Source organism: Panthera tigris, chromosome B3, assembly GCF_018350195.1.
Source record: "Panthera tigris isolate Pti1 chromosome B3, P.tigris_Pti1_mat1.1, whole genome shotgun sequence".
Classification (NCBI taxonomy): Eukaryota; Metazoa; Chordata; class Mammalia; order Carnivora; family Felidae; genus Panthera; species Panthera tigris.
The window spans coordinates 99,649,756-99,677,338 of NC_056665.1; the positions used below are offsets into that span (position 1 = coordinate 99,649,756).

General features: G+C 35.2%; 1 protein-coding gene and 1 pseudogene across 3 annotated transcripts in view; one reads left to right on the forward strand and one right to left on the reverse strand.

The window, feature by feature from the left end:
- TXNDC16 (thioredoxin domain containing 16) overlaps positions 1 to 27,583 on the reverse strand; it is a 136,226-nt gene that overhangs the window by 46,721 nt on the left and 61,922 nt on the right. For 2 of the 3 annotated variants that reach the window (XM_007097565.3, XM_015544486.2), the window contains exons 10-16: positions 17,064 to 17,230; positions 16,610 to 16,670; positions 11,737 to 11,860; positions 8,216 to 8,359; positions 7,689 to 7,748; positions 992 to 1,160; positions 508 to 644 (exon numbers count right to left, since the gene is read on the reverse strand). In XM_007097565.3, the coding sequence (XP_007097627.2) occupies positions 508 to 644; positions 992 to 1,160; positions 7,689 to 7,748; positions 8,216 to 8,359; positions 11,737 to 11,860; positions 16,610 to 16,670; positions 17,064 to 17,230 (862 nt within the window). The remainder of the gene's footprint in view (positions 1 to 507; positions 645 to 991; positions 1,161 to 7,688; positions 7,749 to 8,215; positions 8,360 to 11,736; positions 11,861 to 16,609; positions 16,671 to 17,063; positions 17,231 to 27,583) is intronic. The other variant, XM_042989701.1, reaches the window with a different exon arrangement.
- LOC122240010 lies at positions 12,924 to 13,088 on the forward strand (annotated as a pseudogene).

A 27,583-nucleotide genomic window follows, 5' to 3' on the forward strand; every position in this document is an offset into this window, starting at 1 on the left:
ATTTATAAATTTAAAAATTTATAAATTTATCCATTAAATGGTCTAAATTCCACACAAATATGCATAAATAAAAATATTCTTCACAGCAAAAAGAAAAAAGGAAAACAACAGGTGTTATTTGTTGGTAAATAGCTAAATTACAGTATATTCATCCAAATATACAGCCATAATGTTTTTGAAGAATACTAATCACATGGAAAAGATGAACCCATGTAATATTAAATAAAAACAGCAAGTTACTAACCTAGATACACAGTACTAGTCCAATTATATTAAAACATATTAATATGCAATACATAGGTACAAAGAAAAATGAGGGAAGGAATTACATCAAAATTTAATAACTCTAATTTTGGATTTTTATTTTTTCTTCAAATTTCTCTGCATTTTAAAAATTCTATAATTTGAGTTCTCTATAATTTAAAAAGATACTAATTCCTTTTTAAAAGTAAAGCTAATAAGCAAGTTTTTAACTATTACATAATTTAAAAGTTCACTTCTACTCACCTGTGGTCATGTTTGGGCTAAATAGTCCCAGCACAGACACACTAGAGTAGGGGATCAGGTCTTTATATAATTCCCCACTTAAATATTCTTCTGCTTCCTGCACAGATGTTATGTTCACTGGGCATGAAATCCTGTTGCTGAATGAATATATAACTACATTCAAAATTAATTTTTAAAGACACTTTTCAGCTTGCAAAAAATAAAAAATAAAACATATTGAACTTAGCAAACACTATATTCCACACGATAAATATCTGACAAAACAAAGACAATTAAATACTCTTGTAATTAAAAAAAAAATCACCCTCATTAAATAAAATTTCTATCTCCCCAAAAGTGATGTGGATAGGCTCTCCCCACCGTTTATCCTGTTATCTCAATTCATTACTCCTTAACCTATTCAAAGTATGTCAATAAAGCATGGGAATTAGAAGGTTTATAGACCTAAAATTTTTAAAGTCTTAGGAAGAATGTGAATACTTACAGCAGGATAAATTTTAGGAGATCTTCAGTTCCTAACATACCAGCATAAGATACTGGGTGCTTGCCTTCCTTGTACATCTTTACAACTGGAAATTCAGTAACATTTTGCTTAGTACATAAATCAGACCAATCTGCACAGTTCACTCTAGTAAGCAGCATAGTGGATGTGCCTAAATAAAACGAAAATGCACATTTTATAAATATTAGTGTAGAAAACTCAGTTGGGTAGACTTGACAATATTTTTATTGTCCATTCTTATTTTAACCTCTCATCAGCATGAACTGTTTCTGCAGGACTCTCTCTTCCCCTGATTTTTGCAACACCTTCCCCTTCTGGCTTATTTCCCCACGTCCTCTGCTGTTCTGTTTTGGTCCCTTTTGCATGTTCTTCTGACAGCAGAGATAGGAGTTCCTCAAGGCTCAGTTTAAGTTGCCTTCTCTTGTTATACACTCTCTTCCCAGACAATCTCAGTAATTATCAACAACAGAATGAATCCTATATTTATATCTTTGGCCCAGCCTCTTCCTTACAGTTCTAGACCCATGTATCCCTACTGCCTTCTGTATTTCTCTTTGAATGGAAATGTCCTCAAATTCAATACGTCTAAACCCAAATATGGTTTCCTGCCTATAGGCTGCCATTCTTACACAAATCAGAAAACAAAGTATCACCTTTAGTGTCACTCCATTCCTAAACTTCCATGTCTAGTCAAATCAATCAGCATGTCTTTTCCATCTTATCACCTAAACTTTATTTTAGAGTTTCAAGTTTTTATTTAAATCCCAGTTAGTTAACATGTAGTGTAATATTAGTTTCAGGTGTGGAATTTAGTGATTCATCACTTGTATACAACAACCACTGCTCACTTAAAAATAGAACTGCTTTACCATCCAGCAATTGCACTACTAGGTATTTACCCAAAGGATAAAAAGTAGAAATTCGAAGAGACACATGGTCCCTGATGTTTATAGCAGCACTATCAACAATAGCCAAATTACGGAAAGAGCCCAAGTGTCCATCGACTGATAAATGGATAAATAAGAGGTGGTATATATAAATATACACACACACACACACACACACACACACACACACACACACACACACACAGTGGAATATTACTCAGCCATTAAAAAGAATGAAATCTTGCCATTTGCAATGATGTGGATGGAGCTGGAGTATTATGCTGAGCGAAATAAGTCAGTCAGAGAAAAACAAATAACATATGATATCACTCATATGGAATTTAAGAAGAAAACAGACCACCTAAACTTTAAATACAATTTGACCTTGGGGCGCCTGGGTGGCTCAGTTGGTTGAGCATCCGACTTCAGCTGAGGTCATGATCTCATGGTTTGTGAGTTTGAGCCCTGCATCAGGCTCTGTGCTGTCAGCTCGGAGCCTGGAGCCTGCTTCGGATTCTGTGTTTCCTTCTCTCTCTGCCCCTCCCCTGCTTGTGCTCTGTCTCTCAAAAATAAATAAATGTAAAAAAAAAAAAAATTAAATACAATTTGACCTTTGAACATGGGTTTGGAATGCACAGGTTCACTTACACATGGATTTTTTCTGATACAGTACAGTACTATAAATGTATTTTCTCTTACGATTTAACATTTTTTTCTCTAGCTTACTTTTTGAAAGAATACAGTATATAATACACATAATACATAAAATATATGCTAATTGACTCTTTATGTTATCAGCAAGGCTTCCAGCCAACAGCAGGCTATTAGTAAAGTGTGGGGGAAGTCAAAAGTTACATAAGGATTTTTGACAATGCGGGGGAGTTGGTATCCCCCTAATCCCCACCTTATTCAAGGGTCAACTGCCTCTCACATCTGTCCATTTTTCATTACTGACTGTACTCCAGCCGTCATTTCTCCTACATAATACAATAGGCTCTTACTTTGTCTCCCTGAACCTGATTATGTCTCTACCCTGAACCTAGAGATAGATATCTTTTCAAAACTCGAATCTGTTTTGGGATCAGCCAACTCCTACCAACCTTTGCCATTAGGTCTCTCTCATCCCTTCAGATCTCTGCATGTATGATCACTACAAGAAAGCCTTCTCAGACACGCTAATCTACATCAGTTTCCTATGCTCTTATGAACCATCTCCTGTCCTTGTCTCATTAGTTAATTACATACTCATTTGTGTTGTTATATGACTAATGTCTGTCTCTATGAAGAGAGCTCCTTGAGAGTAGGGACAGTGTTGTTTTACTCAACACTGATTTTCACATCTAGAGGAGTCCTTCTACATGAAACACCTAAACAGTGTGTGAATAAATGACATACAGGAGACTCATATAAGGCTTCAGGTACCCCATCCTATCTAAATACTTTATTTTCTGCCTAAAAAACATATAGTAGAATCACAAATACAGATTCTTACTTGTTCTGTAAATAATATATGTAAAGTTCTCCAAAATATGTAAATTGTTAGGCAGAATGAGATCAAAACCCAAATAAAACAAGAACCACACAACTCAACTACCGAGAGTAAAAAATACATTCTAACAAAAGGAAACCTTAATATTGTATCAAAGAAGGAAACTGTATCAATTTGGGATATTTCCTAATGTAGGGTATAACCTCATCATATAATTAAAGTTGTAAACTGAAATATTTTAATATTTTGTCACCAAAAAATTTTAAATATTAAAAATTTCTATCTTAAATAATTCTAGATTATACCACTCAGATGCAATAACTTATCACTTCAGATTTCCTGTTAGCTATCTGCTTGATAACTCATACAGGGTGCAGTCTGTCTTATTCACCACTATATTCCTGCTGCACAGCACAATGTGTGCTACTTAGTACGTACCCAGTGAAAATTTGTGGAATGTACCCTGACATTTCTTCGTGAACGAAATTTCATTTTTAACACTAAAGTATATTAAACCTGAATATTGTATGAACATATAAACAAAAATAAATCCTTATTCCTTCTGAAATTACATCTGCTAAATGGCTTCTCTACAAAGTTCTTTTATCTGTTATTTTAATCATTTCGTCAACAAATATCTAGTGATACTTATTCATACAGAGTACTGTATTATATAATGCCACCCAAGTATGAAATATAGAACTATTACAAATGCAGTTTTTTCCCTTCAATAGGCATTCTCAACAGGTCTATCACTGCTAAAAAAGTTATTATTCCTTTGTCCCTGCAGCCCTAGTTGAAAAATTTGATGTTATCTTCAAAACTGAAAAATTAATAAAACGGGGAAAAAAAGGGATAAGGCTAACTTATATTAAAGTTATCCATTTAAAATTTTAATTTTTTTCCCTATAAAATGGTTTTAATATTTAGGGGCACCTGGGTGGCTCAGCTGGTTAAGCATCTGAGTCTTGGTTTTGGCCCAGGTGGTTCATGAGTACAAGCTCCGGGTTGGACTTAACGCTGTCAATGCAGAGCCTGCTTGTGATTCTCTCTCTCTCCTTCTCTCTCTGCCCCTCCCACACTGGCACAGTCTCACTCTCTCTCAAAATAAATAAACTTTAAAAATTAAGTAAAATGGTTTCAATATTTAATCATGTTTCAACTAGAACAGTCTAATATTCTAAGATGCCTGCAGTATTACATCCTCCATACTTTATCAATGCAGGAATTTCAGTGTTCCTAATTTAAATGAAAAAACAAAAAACAAAAAAAAAAACAGGTTCTCTAAGCTAGAGGCTAGGTAAGTATAAATACTTGATATTTGCTGCCACCTTGTGACTGAGGATAAAATATCCTTCATCATCTTTGACTAAGATGAAAAGTGGCTTTTCCCCACAAAGTCAATGTGAAAGGTTATAGGACTAAATGCCCAAAGTATTAAAATATTCTCCTAATTTACAAAGTTATAGTATGGCCTTCAATGCAGACATAAAACACTATAGTTACCTATACATGTCTCTACATTAAGCCCCCTGAACTTCTAAAACACTCCATTTATCCAATATCTAATTACTAAAAGGACTGTTACAAAGAACGTACTAAATGAAAAAGGAAATCACGTCTTGGGTTGGTTATCCACTTTTTATTCTACAAACACATACAACTCAGAGTCCTGGGACTGAGAGATCAGGTAGGCTCTTTATTTGATCATTAATAGAGAAGAAAGTAAAGGAATCTTTTTCCATTTTCATTTAGTATCTGACAAATGGGCTGGATGGAGGGATAATTCTATTATTCAGGGACATTCTCTAATTATTACTTCAATATGGTTTATATTTCCCCCCTTTTATTTTCTCTCTTCTAATATTTTGCCAATGAGCCTGGAGAACCTAAAAGAAGAAACTTGAATCTTTCCATAGATTGTAACCATAAAGAAGAATCTGAAAGAGAGTAACAGGATTTGCTTTTCTTAAAAAAAGATTAGGAATCACAATATCTACAGACTTAATAATATCTTTACTTCAAATAATCAAAAGTTGGATCAAATGTGGTTAACAAATGAACTGAGGAGAAATTGTTCAAAAGTGATTTTTTAAATCTCTGATGTTTTTAGGGGCGCCTGGGTGGCGCAGTCGGTTAAGCGTCCGACTTCAGCCAGGTCACGATCTCGCGGTCCGTGAGTTCGAGCCCCGCGTCAGGCTCTGGGCTGATGGCTCGGAGCCTGGAGCCTGTTTCCGATTCTGTGTCTCCCTCTCTCTCTGCCCCTCCCCGTTCATGCTCTGTCTCTCTCTCTGTCCCAAAAATAAATAAAAAACGTTGAAAAAAAAAATTTTTTTAAATAAATAAATAAATAAATCTCTGATGTTTTTATTAATATAGAACATGTTATATTTAGGACTGACTTTCTGGAAGCAATTTCTTGAGTTTACAAAAGTCCCCAATATATAAATAAGTTGTACACTAGTATATATTTTCCACTAAACTCTACTATATTAGTTTATACATTTATTCAACAATTATTAAAAACCAAATATTCTACAGTGTGAGGCAATATGTCAAGTCCAGTGAGCTAAGTATAAGGCATGCTACCTATCCATAAAGAACTTACTAAATAATGAAAGAGCCTGTAGGTTAGTGGCCAAAAAAACTAAATGTTAGATACATTCATATAACAGCTATGAGAATAAGCCTGTTTAACTAGAACAACTTCTATTTATTTACAAGAAAAACAGTAGGAAGAAATCATATTACAGATACGAAGCATGATACATTCAATGATTACAAAACACTATCCTAATCCATCATCTCTTTTTTTTTTTATTTTTTAATGTTTATTTATTTTTGAGAGAGACAGAGACAGAGCACGAGCAGGGGAGGAGCAGAGAGAGAGGGAGACACAGAATCTGAAACAGGCTCCAGGCTCTGAGCTGTCAGCACAGAGCCTGATGCGGGGCTCGAACTTACAAACCGTGAGATCATTACCTGAGCTGAAGCCGGACGCTCAACCGACTGAGCCACCCAGGCGCCCTCCATCATTATCTCTTTCTTACTAACAATACTCCTTATATGTTTGCTAGGATGACGGCATAAATATTTTGAGTTCAAGTCCATTCCTTGGATTCCATCATTATCTCTTTCTTACTAACAATATTCCTTATGTCTTTGCTGGGATGATGGTATAAATATATTGAGTTCAAGTCCATTCCTTGGATTCTTATTTGCCTACCACTGGATCAGGTTTCATAGAACAGTTAAATGATTGTGGCTATTAAGAAAGGTCCTGTGGGGCACCTGGGTGGCTCGATTAAGCATCTGACTCTTGATTTTGGCTCAGGTCACAATCTCACGATTTGTGAGATCGAGCCCTGCTTTGGGCACGGCATTAACAGAGTGGAGCCTGCTTGGGATTCTCTCTTTCCCTCTCTCTTTGCCATTCCCCTGTTCACACACACACACACTCTCTCTCTCAAAATAAATGAATAAACAAAAAAGAAAAAAAGAAAAGAAATACCATATAGGGCTAGATTGTATAATGCTAAATCAGATAAGTCAGTCCGTGGAAAGAAAACTACCATCTGATTTCACTCATCTGTGGAGTTTAAGGAAGAAAACAGATAAACACAGGGGAAGGAAAGGAAAAGAAAAGGAGAGAGAGGGAAGCAAACCATGCAAGACTCTTGACTATGAGAGCAACTGGGGTTGATGAAGGGAGGTGGACTGGATGGATGGTGGGTATTTAGGAGGGCACTTATGGTGAGCACTAAGTGTTGTATGTGGGTGATGGGTCACTAAATTCTACATCTGAAACCAATTTTGCTATATATGTTAACTAACCAGAATTTAAATAAAAATTTGAAATAAAAAAATATCCTAGTTCATGAGGAGCTAACTGTATAGCTTTAAGAATACTGAGATCTTGGATCGCTGATTAGACTGTGACTGAGTCTTATGTGTCAAATTTTTAAGTGTATTCAGTATTTATTTAATAATATTTAAGAGTAACTGATTCAGAGTAGGCACTCAATACATGAATCAATTCAGCCAAAAAGATTACTGGATTGACTGTGTGACCTCCAGTACTTAATACATAGGCTCTCTACTTTCTACTGAAGACAGTTCTATGAAGAGAGCCAAGACGAATGCTTCTGAGCATTTTTGAAACTCATGGTTCATTAATGTAATGTTAAAGACGCAAATATAATTACTTGAAATCTTATGTGGTTTTATTCATCTTTAGCATGATATGGTTTTACAAATAGCTACAGCTCAGAATCAAATAAGTATGCATACCACATTACAGTACCTTTCAATTTAATTGCCAAATCGATATAGGATTGCAGAAATGCCATGGATACTGCCTGCCCTACATTGAAACAAAAAATTCAACAGATATTGCAACATGCATATCTCCATCCATATCTATATATTAACAAACATATAGATTGATGGGGTTTCCCAAAATTGTTATTTCTTAATAAGAAATTCTAATATATAGTCCTCAGTATTATGCAAACATTCAAGAAGATTCCAAATGCAACTAATTTTCTGCACTCATACTGCAAGGAATATAGTTGAAGAGCTATTATTTGAAGATAAAAGCAATATGTTTCCTTTAGATCCATAAGAACTGTTAAAATATTAAAATCATTAGCTGGAATCACAATAATTTATCTAAGTTAGTAAATTGTTCAATATGTGCAGTCTACCTGGGAACTATGAAAGCTATTACATAGCTGTTACAACAGGCAATATATAGAACGCAAAAATAAGATCCGCCAACTTTAAATGTTCTAATATGTAATATCGTCCCCTCTAAAGGTTCATACTCACAACCAGCGTAGAAAAGCACTATGCTATCAGAAGCCACTACTGTCGCATTAAATGTCTCTTCTGTTAGTTCCACTGTGAGTTCCAAAGGTAACTGTGTCTTCCTATGTCTGTAAACAGTTTCTGCCACTTCATCATCTTGAATATCTAAAATGTTCAAAAAGAAATTAATGTATATATAAATGCATAAGTTACATAAATTCCACTATAGGACAAGCACTGTGATGGACACTAGGGGAAAATAGTAAACAAAACAGATATAGTCCCTGACCACATGGAGTTTCCATTTACCGAAAAGTCAGACAATAAACTGATCACTGACTAAACATATAGTTATAAATTGTGTCAGTTTAAGGAAGGAAAATAGTACAATGAGAGATTGTAATAGGGAGATTTAGATTTGGAGATCCAAAGCCTTCCAGCTAGAGAATTTAAAAAAATGTCTTAGGCATAAAGAATATTTTCAAAGCCTCTACGACATAAAAGAACTTAGCATATACTAGGTATTGAAGGAAGGCAAATTTGACCAAAACAAGATGGGATGAAAGAATAAATGGTATGAGAAAACTCTAGGGTAGGCAGTAGCTACATCATAAGAAGCCATACGAGCCAAGAATTTTAGATTTTATTCTAAGTGCATCAAGTTATGTGGATTTTGAATATGTAAAAACCTTTCATTAACTTAGACCAACCAACCAACCAACCAACCAACCAACCAGTGGACTCATTCATTTATCCATCCATCCACCATCTGTGTATGGGGTAAACACACACACACACACACACACACACACACACACACACACACACACACACTCTTTGAATTTGTAAATATTCTGTTGGAGGTTTGTATAGATTATATAGTAACACTGAAGGGACACCTAAATTGATGAGAGAAACAAAGTTTCCTAGAAGTGTTGACACTAGCTGAATATTAAAAGAAAATGAAACTTAGGTAGGCAGTGAAGGAAGGCAGAGGAGGCATACAGAGGAAAGAGAACAGCATGTGCAAAGGCACAGTGGCATGAAAGGGCATGCAACTAGAAATGCAAACCCTGACTGGCTACCTGATGATATTAAAGATTACTGTTAATTTTTTAGATGTAATAATAGCATTAATCATGCTCATTTTAAAAGGAGAATCTTTGTATTTCTGAAATACACAGGGAAATATTTTGGAGCGAAACTATATATTTGGGATTTGCAACAAAATAATAAGGGGTGGGCCAAGAGTGACTGGAACAGGATAGCCATGAGTTGATGGTAGTTGGGTGGAGCCAGGTAATGGATATCAGGAGATTTGTTCTATTCTCCTGTCTACTTTACGGTAAGTCCATAATTCTCTATAATAACACATTACAAAGACAGGAAGGGAGGGGGATAATATAATAAAAATTGGAAGTATTATTTTCATATGATTTCAAATGCTATAAAATAAAATACTAGATCTGGACGATAGTACATCTCAGCAAGTTTCAGCTGTGTGACTAATCAGTCACGTTACTCTCTGGGCCTCAGTGTTCAAATATAATAGCTGTACTACACTAACTTAAATATAATAGTTATATGTTCAAATATAATAGCTGTACTATACTAACTTAAAGGAATTTTAAAATACCACATTTCATGACACTAACAAGTTATGACTCTAATACTAAAATTAATAAAGGCCTATTTTCTTTTTTACTGTATTTTTTCCTTCTTATTCACATATTTTCATTTTCCTTCCAGTCCTTTCTTATTTCCCAATCTACTCTTGCTCTTCTCTTCTTCCAACACTTTCTTTTCCTCTTTCCTATTCTCTCAATAAGCTACCCTCACTTGTAAATTGACCCATTGTTTGGCTCTACCTTTCACCAATTCATCAATATATACACGCTTTCTTTTAAGCCATACATGTTTAATCCTTTTTCCGTATCATCCTTTTACAGAATTCAGTCCATTTCATTCTGATTCATTCTGTGCCCATTTCCTTTGAAGGCCATTTTTCTTTGTGTTGTGTACTTACGTGGCAACAAACGCTTTCCTAATCCTCATATACAAATGGGAATAAAACAAGGTTGGGGGGACTATGTAGATGGACATGACTATGTACACTATTATGGGCCAATATGGATTATAGATGTAGAAAGTTAAGACACACATACACACACAAAAAACCCTACAACAAAACAAGACTCAAACGGCAAAGGTGTCAAAGGAACTAGGCTGAGGAGAGAAAGCAGGCAGAGAGTCAAAAGAAAGAGAAGGCCACACCACAGGGCAAACTAAGGCCAGACAGTCAGGAAGCAATATAGGGGAAGCAATAAGGAAAGCTTGAAACAAGCAACTCCCACTGAGGACAGGAATCTCATTAAGCTGACACAGGGGCGATTCCCTTGACTGGAGGGTGGACTATATGAACCATGATAGGAATAAAGCTGGGAGCAAGAGACCAGAACACAGGTTCCGTGTAATGACAATGCTATGGAGAACTCTGGCTTAAACCACAAGCAGTTCCAACCTCTGCATATTAGAAAAAAACTAGAACATAGCTCAATCCAAGAAACTGGTCACTGGTAACTGTTAAGGCTCAGAGCCCTTATTAAATTTATAATATAGATTTTGATCAAAATAATGAATGGACTTCATGAAAATATGTAAACTGCTCCCTTCTTAGAGCTCATACTCGTATTATGTAAAACATTCAAGTATATACTAAATGAATACAAAAATGAACAAGACATAATCCCTACTTTAGAGATATTATAGACGAGTGGATAAGAGAGAAATGTAAGTGAGCAATTACAGAATAGCATTAATCTTATGAAAGAAGTATCAGTAATAATAATGATCATAAATAATTTCAAGCCAGAATGCTTAAGTTCTAGACCAGGCTCCATCACGTGCCATTTGTGAGACCTTGGGTAGATCGCTTAACTCTGCTAAAACACCGATTCCACTACAAAATGAAGGAGACATCAGCTGAATGAATGACAGTCGAAGCAAATAATGTCTAGGGGAATAACCCTGAAACTACAAAATACTTCAAAAATATAAGCAATAAGAATAAAAAGAAATATAACATGTTAAAAGAAATTTTAAAATGTTATTGAAATTTACTTCCAAATTGTCAACAATCAGATTTATTTACAAGTACAACAATATTTATTCAGATTTCATTTTCTAATAGAAAAAATAAAAATAAAATACAATTTTGCGGCTCCTGGGTAATTTTTAAGCATGAAGTAGACCAGCAGAGCGGGAAGAACTGATTTTGAAGATAAAGGCACAGATGTGAAAAGCTAGAAGCCTGGCATGCAATAATGAAAGGTATCACACTAAACAAAATACAGCATCCCTACGTTTTCCACCAAATAAACTTGACAAAATGTAATGTGAAATGGATTTCATTAGGTTTTTTTCATAGGCTTGAATGTCAAAATATTCTAGGAGAAAGTTAATTCATTGAAATGTCACTGACCTTATGGGTACTGAGCAGGAATGAGGGGAAGTGGGGGAAGGAGCATCACAAAACATATTACCCATATCTGGACTTTGCAGGTCCTCATCTTCATCTTCTTGCATTTCTTCAATGTGTGTATTACCTTCCACACGGGATATTATTAACTCAGTATCATGTAACACCAAAAATTCCACTGGCGCTCCCTAGAAATACATGAATTTTTAAAAACATGACTAAAATATAAGAAAGCATTTTAATAAAAATGTTTTACTTGTTTGATATTAAAATGAAACTAAATCTTTGAACTTCAGTTTTAAAATTAAATACAAGGGGCACCTGGGTGGCTCAGTCAGTTAAGCATCCGACTTCAGCTCAGGTCATGATCATGCAGTCCGTGAGTTTGAGCTTCGTGTCGGGCTCTGTGCTGAAAGCTCAGATCCTGGAGCCTGCTTTGGATTCTGTGTCTCCCTCTCTCTCTGCCCCTCCCCCACTCACACTCTGTCTCTCAAAAATGAATAAATGTTAAAAAAATTTTTTAAATAATATTAAATACACAAAAAAGGAAATTCCACAATCCCTATAGAAAGTATCCAAAGCATACTTTATATAAAGATAGTGTGCACTACTGAAAAAAAAAAATGGGAAAACAGAAATGAAAGCCTCATTTGCTTCTTGTCACAACTACATTATTCAACTGAAGTCTGAAACATTTCACACATAATGGTATGTCCCACCTCAATATAAAAGGGATATGTGCAATTTTATTGCAAACAGGACCAATCAAAATTATTCTGATACTCCACAGAAATATTCAAAATAATATCTCATCCTAAAACAATTCCAGTAAAATATTCAATTGCCTGTTTAGCTAAAAATGTAAAACTAATATCTGCCCCCAGATACTTTAAGAATATTTTAAGACTAGACTATCTAGTCCATTGAGATTAGTCCATTACAATTTCTTTCACTAATACCCAATGATCACATTTTAAAACCATGAAATTTTAGGCCACTAGATTACTTCAGTAAATAATCCCTGATTATAACCATACATTTGAATAAAGCTATAAAATAACTCTACGTGTATGTGTTCTTTGATAGCACATATCTTCATCTTCTTAATATTACATTCAAAGCAAGCAATTTTTCACTTCTACAGAAATATAACGGAGTTAAAAGTTTAAGCAACAAAAGTCAAACTAAATTTGTTTGAAATACACATAGATATTGTTGTAGGATATTTTTGTATTCAAATGCAACATTCACATCGCTTCTCGGCCTTTTGGCTAAGATCAAGTGTAGTATCTGTTCTTATCAAATGCAACATTCACACAGGAAAGAACACAAACTTTAAGTATATAGTTTGACCAATTTTTACGAAGTTGATACACTTCTATAATCTCCATGCAATTGAAGATATAGAACATTATTACCAGCACAGAGGCCACCCTCTTGCCTCTCCCTGTCATTACCCTCCCCCAAAGGTAATCACTAGTCTTTCATCACCATGTACAATTTTGCCAGTTTTTCAATTTGTTTAGTGGAACTATATACAGTTTGTACTTTTTTGTGACCACTTGTTTTGCTCAACACTATTTGTGAGGTGTACATTTAAAAGCAGTTTATTGTGGGGCGCCTGGGTGGCTCAGTCGGTTAAGCGTCCGACTTCGGCTCAGGTCATGATCTCGCAGTCCGTGAGTTCAAGCCCTGCGTCAGGCTGTGTGCTGACTGCTCAGAGCCTGGAGCCTGTTTCTGATTCTGTGTCTCCCTCTCTCTCTGACCCTCCCCCATTCATGCTCTGTCTCTCTCTGTCTCAAAAATAAATAAACGTTAAAAAAAAGATTAAAAAAAAATAAAAAAAATAAAAGCAGTTTATTGTTTTTCAATGATGTAATCATTACATGAATATAATAGTATATATGTATGTATGTATGTATCTAATGCATGCGTTTATCCATTATATTGCTCATGGACTTGTGTTATTTACAGCTTGGGACTATTATAAATACTAACTGCTATGAACATTACTGTAGCTGTCTTTTGGTGCACATGTATACGCATTTGTACTTAGGAATGGAATTGCTGGTTCACATGCTATATGTAGCTGCAGCTCTAGGAAGCACTGCCAGATACTTTTCCAATTTTCGTTGTACCAATTTTCACTCCTACCAGTAGTATACAAAAGTTCTTGTAACTCTGCCTTCCTAAGAATCACTTGGTATTGTTACTTTTAAAATGTTTAGCCCATTCTGGTGGGTGAGTATTGGTATCTCTTGTTGTTTTATTTGCATTTCTACCTACAGTTTATTTGCTAATTGGATAGGGGAAATGCATCTTAGGATGGAGAGAATGAATCGTCTCCACCTTAATTCAGTATTCAAATGTGGTATCATTAAGTGAGAAAACCAGACCTCATCCACTTTAAGATAAGATAAAATACAAATAAACCAACATCTTGTCCAAAATGCTTAATGAAGCTAGGCAATCTAACTTCCTGTTTTTAGACAACATAAGGGAACAGAGGAACAAGGTAGATAACAGCAAAAGGAAACAGACAAATCCAGAATGAGGAAAAACTGGCCCCATTAATCTAAAATGTTAGTTGTTGAATCTAGGTAGTAGGTATTTGATTGTTCACTCTATTGTCCTACCTCTTGGTTTGATTTTATAAAAAATGCCAAAGAAAGGAATGAAAAAACTTAGATTTTAAGATTTTAAATTTTAAAAATTTAGATACTAAGAAAGATTCTAGGCATTAATACTATCCTCATAAAACTATGCTAATACACAAAGAACTCTTCTCAAAGCTTCTGAACATGTGTCCTCTCAGCCTAGAACATTCTCTCCCCATATATCCACAAGCATATTCCTTTGCTTTATGGTTACTAATCAGTGAGGTCTTCCAAGTCTACTCTCTCACCTTACCTTGACTTTTTTTTCCATTGTCCTTAACACCATCGGACATTCTACCTATACTGGTTTTGTATTTGCCTCCTGCCACTAGTATATTAGCTCCATGAGGGCAAAAATTTGCTTTTGTTTACTGTTATATCCTCAGAGCCTAGGACTGTGCATGAAACAAAGCAGGTATACAATAAATACTTATGGAATGATTGAATGGATGAATAGTGTTTATTGAGCACTTACGAAAGTATTGGCCCTGTGCCAATTTAGCACTTTATATATATTTTTTAATATACTGACCCAACTACTCTTTAAATAGATATTGTTATGAACCTTACTTTACAATGAAAAAAAAAAAAAAAAAAAGAGAGACACACACATAGAAATCAAGTAATTTGCCCAGAGTTACAAAGCAGGATTTGAACTAGGCAGTAAGATTCTAGAGCATAAACTCTTAATACTATATTGCTAATCACTGCCATAGGGAAAAAAAAAATTGGAAGAACTAATGCAATACTAACAGATATGTTTTATACCTTACTATATATTACAAGGCTTGTAGTGTAGTAATATGAATATACAATACTATCTCTGCAACCACTTCTATACTTTAAGGACCCTCAAAATCTTTACCTGGAAAGAGAGAAAGAAAGAATGATTATACAATCCCAGGATGAATATTACTGCCCTGAGGAGAAGGTTAAAAAAAAAAAAAATTGCACTGAACTCAATAAAGAGACTCATAGAAAAGACTATTCTATCCTTTACAGAAAACATCTTTGCAGAGATAGCTATCTTATAACCTATCTTACCTCATACTATACAAAATTTTTTATTTTAACAATTTAAGAAATCAAAACTGGGAAACGAGCAGGAGCTTTAACTTTTCCATAAAACCTACCTCCAAATAATAAATATTACAATTTCTCATTTAAGGATCTTGATCGACTAGGAAAAAAATAGCTTCAGAAAGTATTCTTTCCACGACCTGGCTAAAAAGCAGAGCATACTAGCCACATACTACACACATTTGAACAATACTACAGTTTTTAAAATATTTTCATATTTTGTCTTATAAATTCCTAATAAGTTAGATGGGAAGGTTTTATGAATATTTCACAAATGAGAAAATTGAGCTTGGAGAAGTTAATTCATTTTTCTGGTCTCAGAACGAGAAGGAACACAACTCAAGTCTTCTGACTCAACCTAGTATTCATGCCATAGACTTAGGCAAGAGAATTTACGTTTAATCTGTCTGGCAGTTCATAAACGTATCAATCAATCTTTAGCATATTTATATGATATTTTGAAATGTTCAGAATTAAAGAGTTCTTAAGAAAAATTTAAGAAAAATGTAAGAAAAAAGGGACAATAGCAGAAATTTACAAAGGAAATACAAATGGGAAATAAGCCTTTAAAAATGTTCAAACTCACTAGTAATCAAAGGCATGCAAATTAAAACAAGAGCTTTGTCTATAGAGAAGATTTTTTTTTAAGATGGTAATGCTCAGTAGGGGCAAAGATTTATGAGGAACAAGAAATTCTAAACCCTGCTGGTTTCTGGAGGGCAATTTGACAATGTATTCTATAAACATCCTTAAAAATTCCCACTTCCTTTGCCAAATTTCACCTCCAACAATTTAGCCAAAGGAAACAATCAGTGATGTTCAAGACAATGTAAAAAGGCAGGCATCATAGCACAATAGCAAGTAATTAAATATGATTTTATGTGAAAAGTAGGTTATAGAGCATGACCCTAATTTTCTTAAAAAAATATATTTTTTTTTTAAGAAAATGATGATATATATATATATATATATATATATATATATATATATATACACACACCTAGTATATATACCTAGGATATATAGATATGGAAATAGACTAACAAATGAGGGAAAATAAATAACACCAAAACGTTAACAGCAATAATCTTTGAATAGTGGCAATTTACAGAATTTCTTCTATAATAAGCATATACTTCTGACCACATGTATTAACTTTCTTTTAATAAACATTGTAGACCAATATATAAAATGACTAACCTCTTCTGCTCTTCTGAAGACCACATTAGCATGTTGAGGAATGTCCACTTCCAAAGAGTCCCTTTTTGAAAATGGAAATAAATGTTTTACATTGCTAATCTGAAGAATCACAGTCATCAGGATGTCAATATGAAAGAGAACTATATGTTCTTATACTGAACACAATTTATGAAAAAAGATTACAATTTAGTGACTCTCAGAAAGTGCAGACATAAAGACAGACCAGATTTGCTAGTCTCCATCTTGATCTAGAACTTCATATTAGCAAAGTTTAAAGGTCTAAATTTTAATCAAGCTACTAATTAATGCACAGAATTTAGCTCAGCGACTGGCTCTAACTATATGACAATTTACTAGAGATTTGAGTTTATTGACAAGTGAATATACTGCCATATTTAAAAAACAGAAAAACAGTGTTTTGCTAAATACAGTGACTATACAATGTTTAAGATACCTTAACAAGAGTAGAACTCCCGCTTTCCCCAGAAGACGCCAAGCAACCCATTCTGCAGTTCTTCTGTCAGCTTCATGTGTTGCTTGCTGACTAACAATAAAAACCAGTGGTAATCCTAGTTGCAGATGAACGGTTGAAACCTGTTGAGGGTCTTCAGCAACTTCAGTCTTCATTTAAAAAGAGAACAAAATGTCTTCACTGTGAGGAAATACGGTTCCAACATTTGGATGTAAACTCTAATTCTTATTAATAAAGTCATGAGTAAGAAAACCAAGTCTGTGAAATAAATCCAACATTAACAGAAATCATCTCAGCATTTCCTGAGGTTAAGCTTCCCAATGTACCTATATAGTTCAAGCATTATAAAACTAACATATTTACAAAGAGTTAAACGTGAAATTACAATGACAAGGAATAAGCATATTATAAAGAAATAAACAAACAAAAAACAATAAATAAAACAGTGTGGTACTGATAAATGAAGAGATATTTCAAATGAAATAGAATAACTAAGGAATAAGTCCTTTCACATAAGAATTAAACATGTAATAAATGACACAGAACCATGAGGAACATCTGAGTTTGGACAGCAGCTTGAACATATACATCTAATTTTACTCCCTCAAGAAATCCCAGGAAAACTACAGCAGGGAGATTTTTTTAAAAGAGATAAACATACATATGTGAAGAAAGGAAAAGAGAAAAGGCAAAAAATTTTTGGAAGCTAAAGAACAGAATAATAATGGACTTAGAGTCTAACAAAGCAAACCCATAAGCCATGAGAGAAAGCTAAGAAACAATTCAATTTTAACTGCAGAATCCTACAATTGCTCAAGATCGGTCAGTGCCTGGTATCTCTGGTACTGGGAGAGAAACACTGGAGGGGGAAGTGGCAAAAAGGCTAAAAAATAAGGAGGATGGGTAAAAGCTTTGGAGAGAAGTTAGATCCAGAGATTCCTCTCCCTGACTCTAAGAGCTTAGGCAACTGTCCCTCCCTCACACCAGAAGAAATCTGGGGGGGACTTCAGGAAAGCTGAAAAGTGTGAATACCACGCCAGAAGAGAGGGGAGTAAGTAACCAAATGCTGAGGCACTCCTAGCTCCCTACCCACTCAGTTCCCAGAATATAGTGGCCAGACTTCTGTCCTCCCAGCAGAAGACGCGAAGATCCTTTTCCAAGAATTGTGAATAACCCCAAGAAAAAATCTGAGTATACTGACATTAGGGTTCATCAAAAAGAAACACCCTATGGAGCTCAGAGTTAACGAGTCTCATCTACATTCTCAGAACTTCCAATCAGCTTTTTAGTTTCATATTCTAACTCACAAACAGATATCCAAGAAGTAACAAACATCTGAGGAAAACCTCTAACATAAAAGAGACCAGAACAAACAGAAAAATACAGAACATGGAAAAAATACAGACTATTCAGGAGGAAGGTTCAGAAAACTACTTCTCATAAGTTCAAGGTGATGGGAAGATATTGCATCCATAAAGAAATAAAAAATAAAGTTTAATAAATCTGCCAGAAAGTAGAGCAAAAAATGAAAAATGGGAGAGAAAATGTAATAAAGGTGAAGGACTGGTTCAAGAGGTCCAATGTCCAACTAAGAGCCCCAGAAAGAGAGAAGGAAGAAAATAAAAGGGGAGAAATCATCACTGAAATAAACACAAAAGTTTCCTATGACTGAAGGAACATAAACTGCCACACTGAAAGAGCCCACTGAGTAACCAAAGAGTGGATAAAAGCACATACACAGGAAGATGTATTCTTGCAAGGTTTGCAATTATTGAGGATTTTTTTTAATCCTAAAAGTTTCTAAAGAAAAACTTTTTTCTCTTTAGAGAAACAGTATTTACCGATGGTAGGCGGAATCCTAAAATGGCCCCCAAGATTCCCAGCATACAAATCTTGTATAATCCCAATTCCTAGGATAGCCATTCCCTTAATTAGGTTACATTATAGAAGACTGTCATAGCACAATGCAGCCAGAGCCCTGCTGGCTCTGAAGGAGGAAGCAGCAATTTTTTGAGAAGACCATGTGGCGAGGACCTGAGAATAGCCTATAGGAGCTGAGAGCAACACCAGCCAACAAGCAGCAGGAAAGTGGAGACATCTTACAACCACATGCAACTGAATTATACCAAAGCTCGAATGGGTAGAACAGCATGAAGGAATAGAAAGACCTGTTTTCTTCTTTGTGTATTTGGAGAACAATAAGTAATTTAGCATTATAAAGTGAAAAGGAGGAACAAGCAATAAGGATGGAGATCTAGCAAGGGCCCAAATTATTAAAAACCATTATATCCTCCAAAGAAAGTAGGGCTTTCTTCTGTAAGTAAACTGAAATCATTTAGAAACTGTAAGATGGGTGCCTGTGTTGGTCAGCCAGTTAAGCGTCCAACTCTTGATTTTGGGGCCTAGGTCATGATCTCGCAGTCGTGAGATCGAGCCCCACTTCAGGCTCTGTGTTGAGCATGGAGCCTGCTTAAGAGTCTCTCTCTCCCTCTGCCCCCTCCCCTGCTCACACATGCATGTGCACACACACACTCTCTCTCAAAAAAAAAATATTATAAAAAAATAAACTTGTAAGAAATATTGTAACGTGTTTAAAAATATTACTCTGACAGCAATAGTGAGTATAAACTCAACATGAGTAAAAAAAAAAAAAAAAGGGAAGACTAGAGACTAGATCAGTTACTATTACTAAAATAGGACATGAGAGTTGGTGAAAACTTCAATTAAGGCATTAGCTGTTAGAATGAATTCAAAAGATATCTAGGTTGTAAAATTATAGAGGTGGGGAGATGCAGAAAATGAGAATGATTTCCCAGGTTTCTGTTACTAATGACTAGACAGTAATTAACAAAGATAATGGAGAAAGAACAGATGGTGGAGAAGGACAACACATTGATGTTGGACATATTGAGCTTAAGGAGAGATACAGCTAATTAGTAGTTAGATATACAAGAGATACAATGTAATTAGTAGTTAGATATATGGGTCAGAAAGTGCAAAGAAAAATTTGACCTGAAAGTTCTGATTATCAAATCAGTGTAGTTAATGCTATAAAAACAGATAAGATCACTTGGAGAGTATATTCTGAGCATCTATCACTGTGTATATAGAAAAGTACTCTAAAACCTAATGGCTTCAAATAACAAGAATCACTTATTTTGTTCATATATTTGCAAGCTTATCTCTGCTCCATATGGCATTAGCAGGGCGCCTGGACTGGATGCTGGAGGTCGGCTTTAAAGATGGATCATTCATTGGCTAGCAAGCTGATGCTGACTTTAAGAGCTCAGCCATCGCTGTGCACTAGGGGCCTCAATTCCTCTTCACTAGAATTTCTCCTCAGATTTAATCTCACAGCATGGTACCTGAGTTTCAAGAATGAGTAACCAAAAAGAACAAAGGAGAAGCACAAGGCATTCTGTGACATATAGCCTCAGGAGTTACACATCATCACTTCAGCCCCATTCCACTGGTGAAGGCAGTCACAGAGGCCCAACCAGTGTCAAGGAGAAGGGCACAGACTCCACTGGATAGGCACAGTGATAAGGTTAGCTTATGGATAAGGAGATGCTTATGGAATGGGAGATATTGTTATTTCCATCTTTGGAATATACAATCAAAGTCCGATGGGATAGGGCTTTGGAGGTCTTGGGGAGAGGAACCAGTGTATTTTGCAAGTAGGAGAGATGTGAATTGTTATGGTCAGTAGTCAACCCTCTGGCTGTAACAATTCACACCTCCCCCCACCCATATGCAAAACACACTTATCAAAGATTCTCAGGCTTCATCCCATCAGACTTTTGAAGATCAATGCAAAGTCTAAGATCTCATCCTCTACATTCAGGTCCAGGTGTTGATGAAGTTCCTCTAGTGTGGTCCCAAGGATAGAGGACCTTCAGAACTGTTCTCAGTCTGAAGACCTATGAACTAAAGAGATAAATTATTTGTCCCTAATACATACTCAACAATGACTGAGCAGGCACGGGATGAGGGCTATATACACTCCTGTTTCAAAGGAGAGAAAAAGGAGGCACACAGTAGTCATTAGGGCACAGGGTTCTTTAGTCCATCCAGGTACATGTTGCCAGTTAATTGATTATGGCTCAGTCCTACTCCCTAAGGGTTGTTCTCTGAGGCTTTTAATGATAAACTCTGGGCCCTCTGTCCCCCAGCTCATCCTTTCTTTTTTTTTTTTTTTCAATATATGAAATTTATTGTCAAATTGGTTTCCATACAACACCCAGTGCTCATCCCAAAAGGTGCCCTCCTCAATACCCACCACCCACCCTCCCCACCCTCCCACCCCCCCATCAACCCTCAGTTTGTTCTCAGTTTTTAAGAGTCTCTTATGCTTTGGCTCTCTCCCACTCTAGCCTTTTTTTTTTTTTTTCCTTCCCCTCCCCCATGGGTTTCTGTTAAGTTTCTCAGGATCCACATAAGAGTGAAACCATATGGTATCTGTCTTTCTCTGTATGGCTTATTTCACTTAGCATAACACTTTCCAGTTCCATCCACGTTGCTACAAAGGGCCATATTTCATTCTTTCTCATTGCCACGTAGTACTCCATTGTGTATATAAACCACAATTTCTTTATCCATTCATCAGTTGATGGACATTTAGGCTCCTTCCATAATTTGGCTATTGTTGAGAGTGCTGCTATAAACATTGGGGTACAAGTGCCCCTATGCATCAGTACTCCTGTATCCCTTGGGTAAATTCCTAGCGGTGCTACTGCTGGGTCATAGGGTAGGTCCATTTTTAATTTTTTTGAGGAACCTCCACACTGTTTTCCAGAATGCCCAGCTCATCCTTTCTAGTTTACAAAAAAAAGGTGCTGTGTTTGCAGCTGAGTAGATTTCTCAGCCTGTTCCTGCTGATAGAAATTTGGGGATCCAAAGAACTCTTCATTTTGTGCTGTTTCTGTGCTGTGCTGTGTCCCTTTCTGTATAAGCTGGTGTAATTCTTTTAAAAACTTGTAGTTTCATGGGGCACCTGGGTGGCTCAGTTGGTTAAGCGGCCGACTTCGGCTCAGGTCATGATCTCGTGGTCCGTGGGTTCAGGCCCCGCGTCGGGCTCTGTGCTGACACCTCAGAGCCTGGAGCCTGCTTCAGATTCTGTGTCTCCCTCTCTCTGACCCTCCCCCGTTCATGCTCTGTCTCTGTCTCAAAAATGAATAAACGTTAAAAAAAAAATTTTTAAAACTTGTAGTTTCTTAATCATAAAAGCTATAATCCATTCCATTAGACAAAAGACAAAATCAAAAAAGTCCTTGATAGATAGAAAAAGTAACAGATTATTACCAAAAAATTGCAATTAGTAATTTTATATATCCATAAAAATACTATGTACTTTATGTAAAATATTATAGTAATATATATTTTAGAAAACAGTATAATATATATTTTATATAAAATACATAAATGTTTTATAGTTGATATTTTTATAAAATATTTTATATTTTTTATAAAATATTTTATGTATTTTATGTAAAAATATATAAATTGTTAAAAGAGAACATACAAAAGTTAACAAAACGCTCCTGTATTGGGGGGATTACCAATATTTTTCTAAAATTCATGTTACTATTAAATTACTTAGAAATTAATTTTCAAAAAAAGGATATAAAGGCGAAATGGATTGTAAGAGATGCTATGAACTACTATACACCTATACCTTGGATAAACTAGAAGATGTGGATAAATTCCCAGACACATACAATTTACTAAGACTGAATATGTAGAAATAGAAAATCTGAACAGACATATAACAAGGAGATTGAATCAGTAATCAAAAACCTCTCAACAAAGAAAAGCCCAGGCCCAGATGGCTTCACTGAAGAATTCTATCAAACATTAAAGAAGAATTAATGCAAATCCTTCAAAACTCTTCCCAAAAAGAGAACACTTCCAAACTCACTGTAGGAGGCCAACTACTTTGATACCAAAGCCAGGCAAGATACTGCAAGGAAACTGCAAGAAAATATCCCTGACGAATACTGATGCAAATATCCTCAACAAAGTACTTGTAAACTGAATTCAACAGCACATTAAAAAAACTAAACCCATTAGCCAGTAGAATTTATCCCTGGGATGAAGGGTGGTTCAAAATCAATCCATGTAATATACTACATTAGGAGGACAAAGGACAAAAATCACAAGATCATCTCAACTGATGAAGAAAAAGTATTTGATCAAATTTAACAGTCTTTCATGACAAAAACATTCAACAAACTAAGAAGAGAAGATTACCTCAACATAATAAATTTTATATATGAAAAGCCCACAGCTAAAATCATACTCAACAGTGACAAACTGAGAGCTTTTCCTCTAAGATCAGGAACAAAGCAATGATGCCCACTCTTGCCACTTCTGTTTAACATAGTAATTAGTTGACAGAGCAACGAGGCAAATCAATCAATCAATAATAAATAAATAGCATACAATTAAAAAAGAAAAAGCAAAATTATCTCTGTAGACAGATGACATGATCTTCTATGCAGAAAACCCTAAAGATTCCACAAAAAGTACTGTCCAAACTAATGAATGAATTCACAAAGTTGCAGGATATAAAATCAACACTGAGAAATCAATTGTGTTTCTATGCACTAACAAGGAGCTGTCCAAAAAGGAAACTAAGAAAATAATCCCATTTATAATAGCATCAAAAAGAATAAAATACTTAGGAATAAGTTTAACCAAGAAAGCAAAAGACTTATACACTGAAAACTATAAAACATTGCTAGAAGAAATTAAAGAAGATGCAAATAAACGTAAAGACATCCCAATCATGTTCATGGGCTAGATTTAATATTGTTAAAATGTCCATACTACCCAAAGTCATCTACAAATTCAATGCAATCCTTATCAAAATCCCAATGGCATTTTTACAGAAACAGAAAAAAAAAATCCTAAAATTCATGTGGAATCTCAAGGGACACCAAATAGCCAAAAAAATCTTAAGAAAGAATAAAGCTGGAGGCCTCACAACTCCTGATTTCAAAACATACTGCATTTAAACACAGACCAATAGAACAGAATAGAGAGCCCAGAAATAAGCTCTTGCATACATGGTCAAATGATCTTTGACAAGGGAACCAAGGCTATACAATGGGTAAAAGAAAGTCTCTTCAACAAATGGTGCTGGGAAAACTAGATATCCACATGCAAAAGAATTAAGAAATTTTCATCTTATACCCATACAAAAATAACTCAAGATGAACTAGCAACCTAAATGAAACTATAAAACTCCTAGAAGAAAATGTAGGGGAAAGCCTTATGACACTAGAACACAAATGATTTCTTGGAAATGACATCACAGGCACAGGCAACAAAAGCAAAAATAGACAAATAGAACTACATCAAACTTAAACACATCTGCACTGTGGGACGAAATAATCAAAAAGGGAGAAAATACTGCAAGCCATTATCAGATAAGGGGTTAATATCCAGAATAAAGAACTACAACTTAACAACATCAACAACAAAATAACAACTTAAAAAAGGGCAAAGGACTGGAATAGACATTTCTCCAAAGAAGATATACAAATGACCAACAGGCATATGAAAAACTTAACTGATCATCGGGGATATGCAAAGTAAAACCACAGTGAGATTATCAAAACCATTAGAATGGCTAATATTAAAACAACAATAACACAAAATAACAAGAATTGGCAAGGATGCGGAGAGATTAAAAACTCTTGCACACAGTTGGTGGGCATGTAAAATGATGCAGCCACTACATAGAAAAGTATAAAGTTTGCTCAAAAAATTAAAAACAGAACTACCATATGATCCAGCAAGTTCATTTCTGGTATATATCCAAAAGAATTAAAAGCAAGATCTCAAAGAGAGATTTGCAAACCCATCTTCACTGCAGCATTATTCACAATGGCCAAGATGTGGAAGCAACCTACTCATCAATGATAAATCAATAAATAAAATGTTATACATAACACCTCAAGAAGGGAGGTGGGTGTGGGGATGTGTTAAATAGGTGATGGGGATTAAGGAGTATACTTGTTGTGATAAACACCAAGTGATGTATGGAAGTGTTGAATCACTATATTGTACATCTGAAACTAATATTACATTGTATGTTAACTAACTAGAATGTAAATAAAAAAGTTTTTTTTAAGAATGCCAATATTCACAACATAGAAAAAAAGAAGGTAATCCTGACAAATACTACAACATGGATGAACCTTGAGGACATTATGCTAAGTGAAATAAGCCAATTACAAAAAGAAAAATACTACATGATTCCACTTATATGAGGTCTCTAAAGTAATCCAATTCATAGAAACAGAAAACAGAATGATTGCCAAGGCTGGAGAGATGGGGAAATGGGGAGCTGCTTCTCAATGGGTACAGAGTTTCATTCATTCAAGATGAAAAAGTTCTAGAGATCTGTTGTACAACAATATGCATAGACTCAACAATACTGTTTTATACACTTATAAGAGGGTAAATTTATGTTATGTATTTTTTGCCACAATAAAAAAAAGGAAATGAGGCAATAATGAAAGGAGCCAACACCCTGCTATATATAATGCTGCACACTGCCACATGAGTCTTCAAGGAATAAGAGAAGCTAAATGAACAAACCATAATAGCATCCTTCTAATTACCTACAGAAAAGAGTAGGTTTAACTTAATTCAAGTGTCTTGAATCTGAGACAGCGTTCTCAGATGCACAAATAAAAAATTAACATTTTCAGATAAATTATACTACATTTTTATCTGTTTTTAAACATTTTATCAGATATTTGGACTTGAAGAGTCTCCTTGGTATCCAGATAAAAGCTTTATTTCTATATACCAGAATAAATTGAATCCAATATAGAGAAACCCATCAGCATCTAAAATGTTTTTGGTATTAGCCAACAGGACAATAACCAAATCATCTTCCTATCTATCTTCAACATCGGGAACCTTAAGAAGGCACCTAGGTAACTCCATACCTGCCAGAATGTCTCTTAATCAATTCAAGATTGAAACCCACTTAAAAATTCTATGTTCAAGATTTATTTTCAGTTTGTGAGGATTAAAATGACATGCCCACAACCTGATTATAAGACATAGTTGTGTTATATATCTACAATTAAGTATACAAGCACTCTATCTTCTTAATACACACACACACACACTCCCAATCTTCACCTATTTTCACATGCTTAGAAGTGAAATAATAATGTCAATCATTGCAATGATCAAGCACACAAAAAGTCTGCAAAAAAAGTCCAAATCCCAGTTTATAGTTTTATTAATGTTTACAGATAATGTAAACACATGAATTATCTCATATTCTGGACCCACAAGCCTAGGCTAGTTTACAAGACACCTTACTAATCATACAAAACCTAACTATGAGTGAACCCCAAAAGCCTGTATATAGATTAATGTGGAAGACAATAAAGGAGGAATGGTTAAGAGAAATGTGAGAGGGGAGGATGAGCATCAGTGGGGTTGTGAGAAAATAAGAACAAAGTAAGAAACACTACCAAAGTAAACTACTACTAAGTCTTATTGTTAAGAACTTGTAAGAAGTAATTAAATTTAGGTACTAACTTCAAGGACCTCTCTATTGCCACCCCCATCCCCTGTTCTAGCTTACTATACCATCAAAAGGCATAAACCAGGTACATCAAATCTTGTTCTAAGAGGTGTTTTCTGTCAGTGTTTGGCCTTTGTTTTTTAACCTCCAGTGTTTTCTCCAAGAACAAAAACAACCTCAAATACTGATGTAGCCAAATGTTTAAAATACCAAGATGGAAAAGTGACCAAACTAGCTCAGAACCCTTTATCATCTTCCCATTCCTGCAGGGGTAAGGTTTAGCCATCCCACCAAGAGTCACAGGGAACCTTACATCAAGGCTTGTCTCCCTTTTCTGTACTTTGCATTCATTTGCTCTGTTCGGATGGGGACAAATCCACTAATCTGTGCTTTTGGACTGCCAAGGCTTTCTAGGCTGACACCAAGGTTTAGATTCTCAGCCTAGCTCTCCAACATAGCACTGATTTTCAGTTCTGTCTTTCAGATCTTTCTTGGCTCCATGCTACTGGCCATTCCTACCTATCCCTGTGTTTAGCCACGCTTCTGGAACCTCTGCCTGAATACTACATCTCAGTTACCTAGTTATCTAAGGGAAGTAAGATGCTGAGGCAATAAGACACTGAGGCATCATTTTGTGAGAGGGTTGAAACAAAATGCAATTTAGCTTACTTATTTTTTTAACTAGTACCTATTTTTTATTTACTATGAAAAATGGTACATGTACACCAAAGTAGAATGAATACTAAATGAGGAATATAATGACCTCCACACAGTACCCATTACACAGTTCCAACAGTTGTACGCTTGTTTTTTTTGTTTTGGTTTTTTTTTTAATATATATAATTTATTGTCAAGTTAGCTAACATACAGTATATACAGTGTACTCTTAGCTTCAGGGGTATATTCCTGTGATTCATCACTTACATACAACACCCAGTGCTCATCC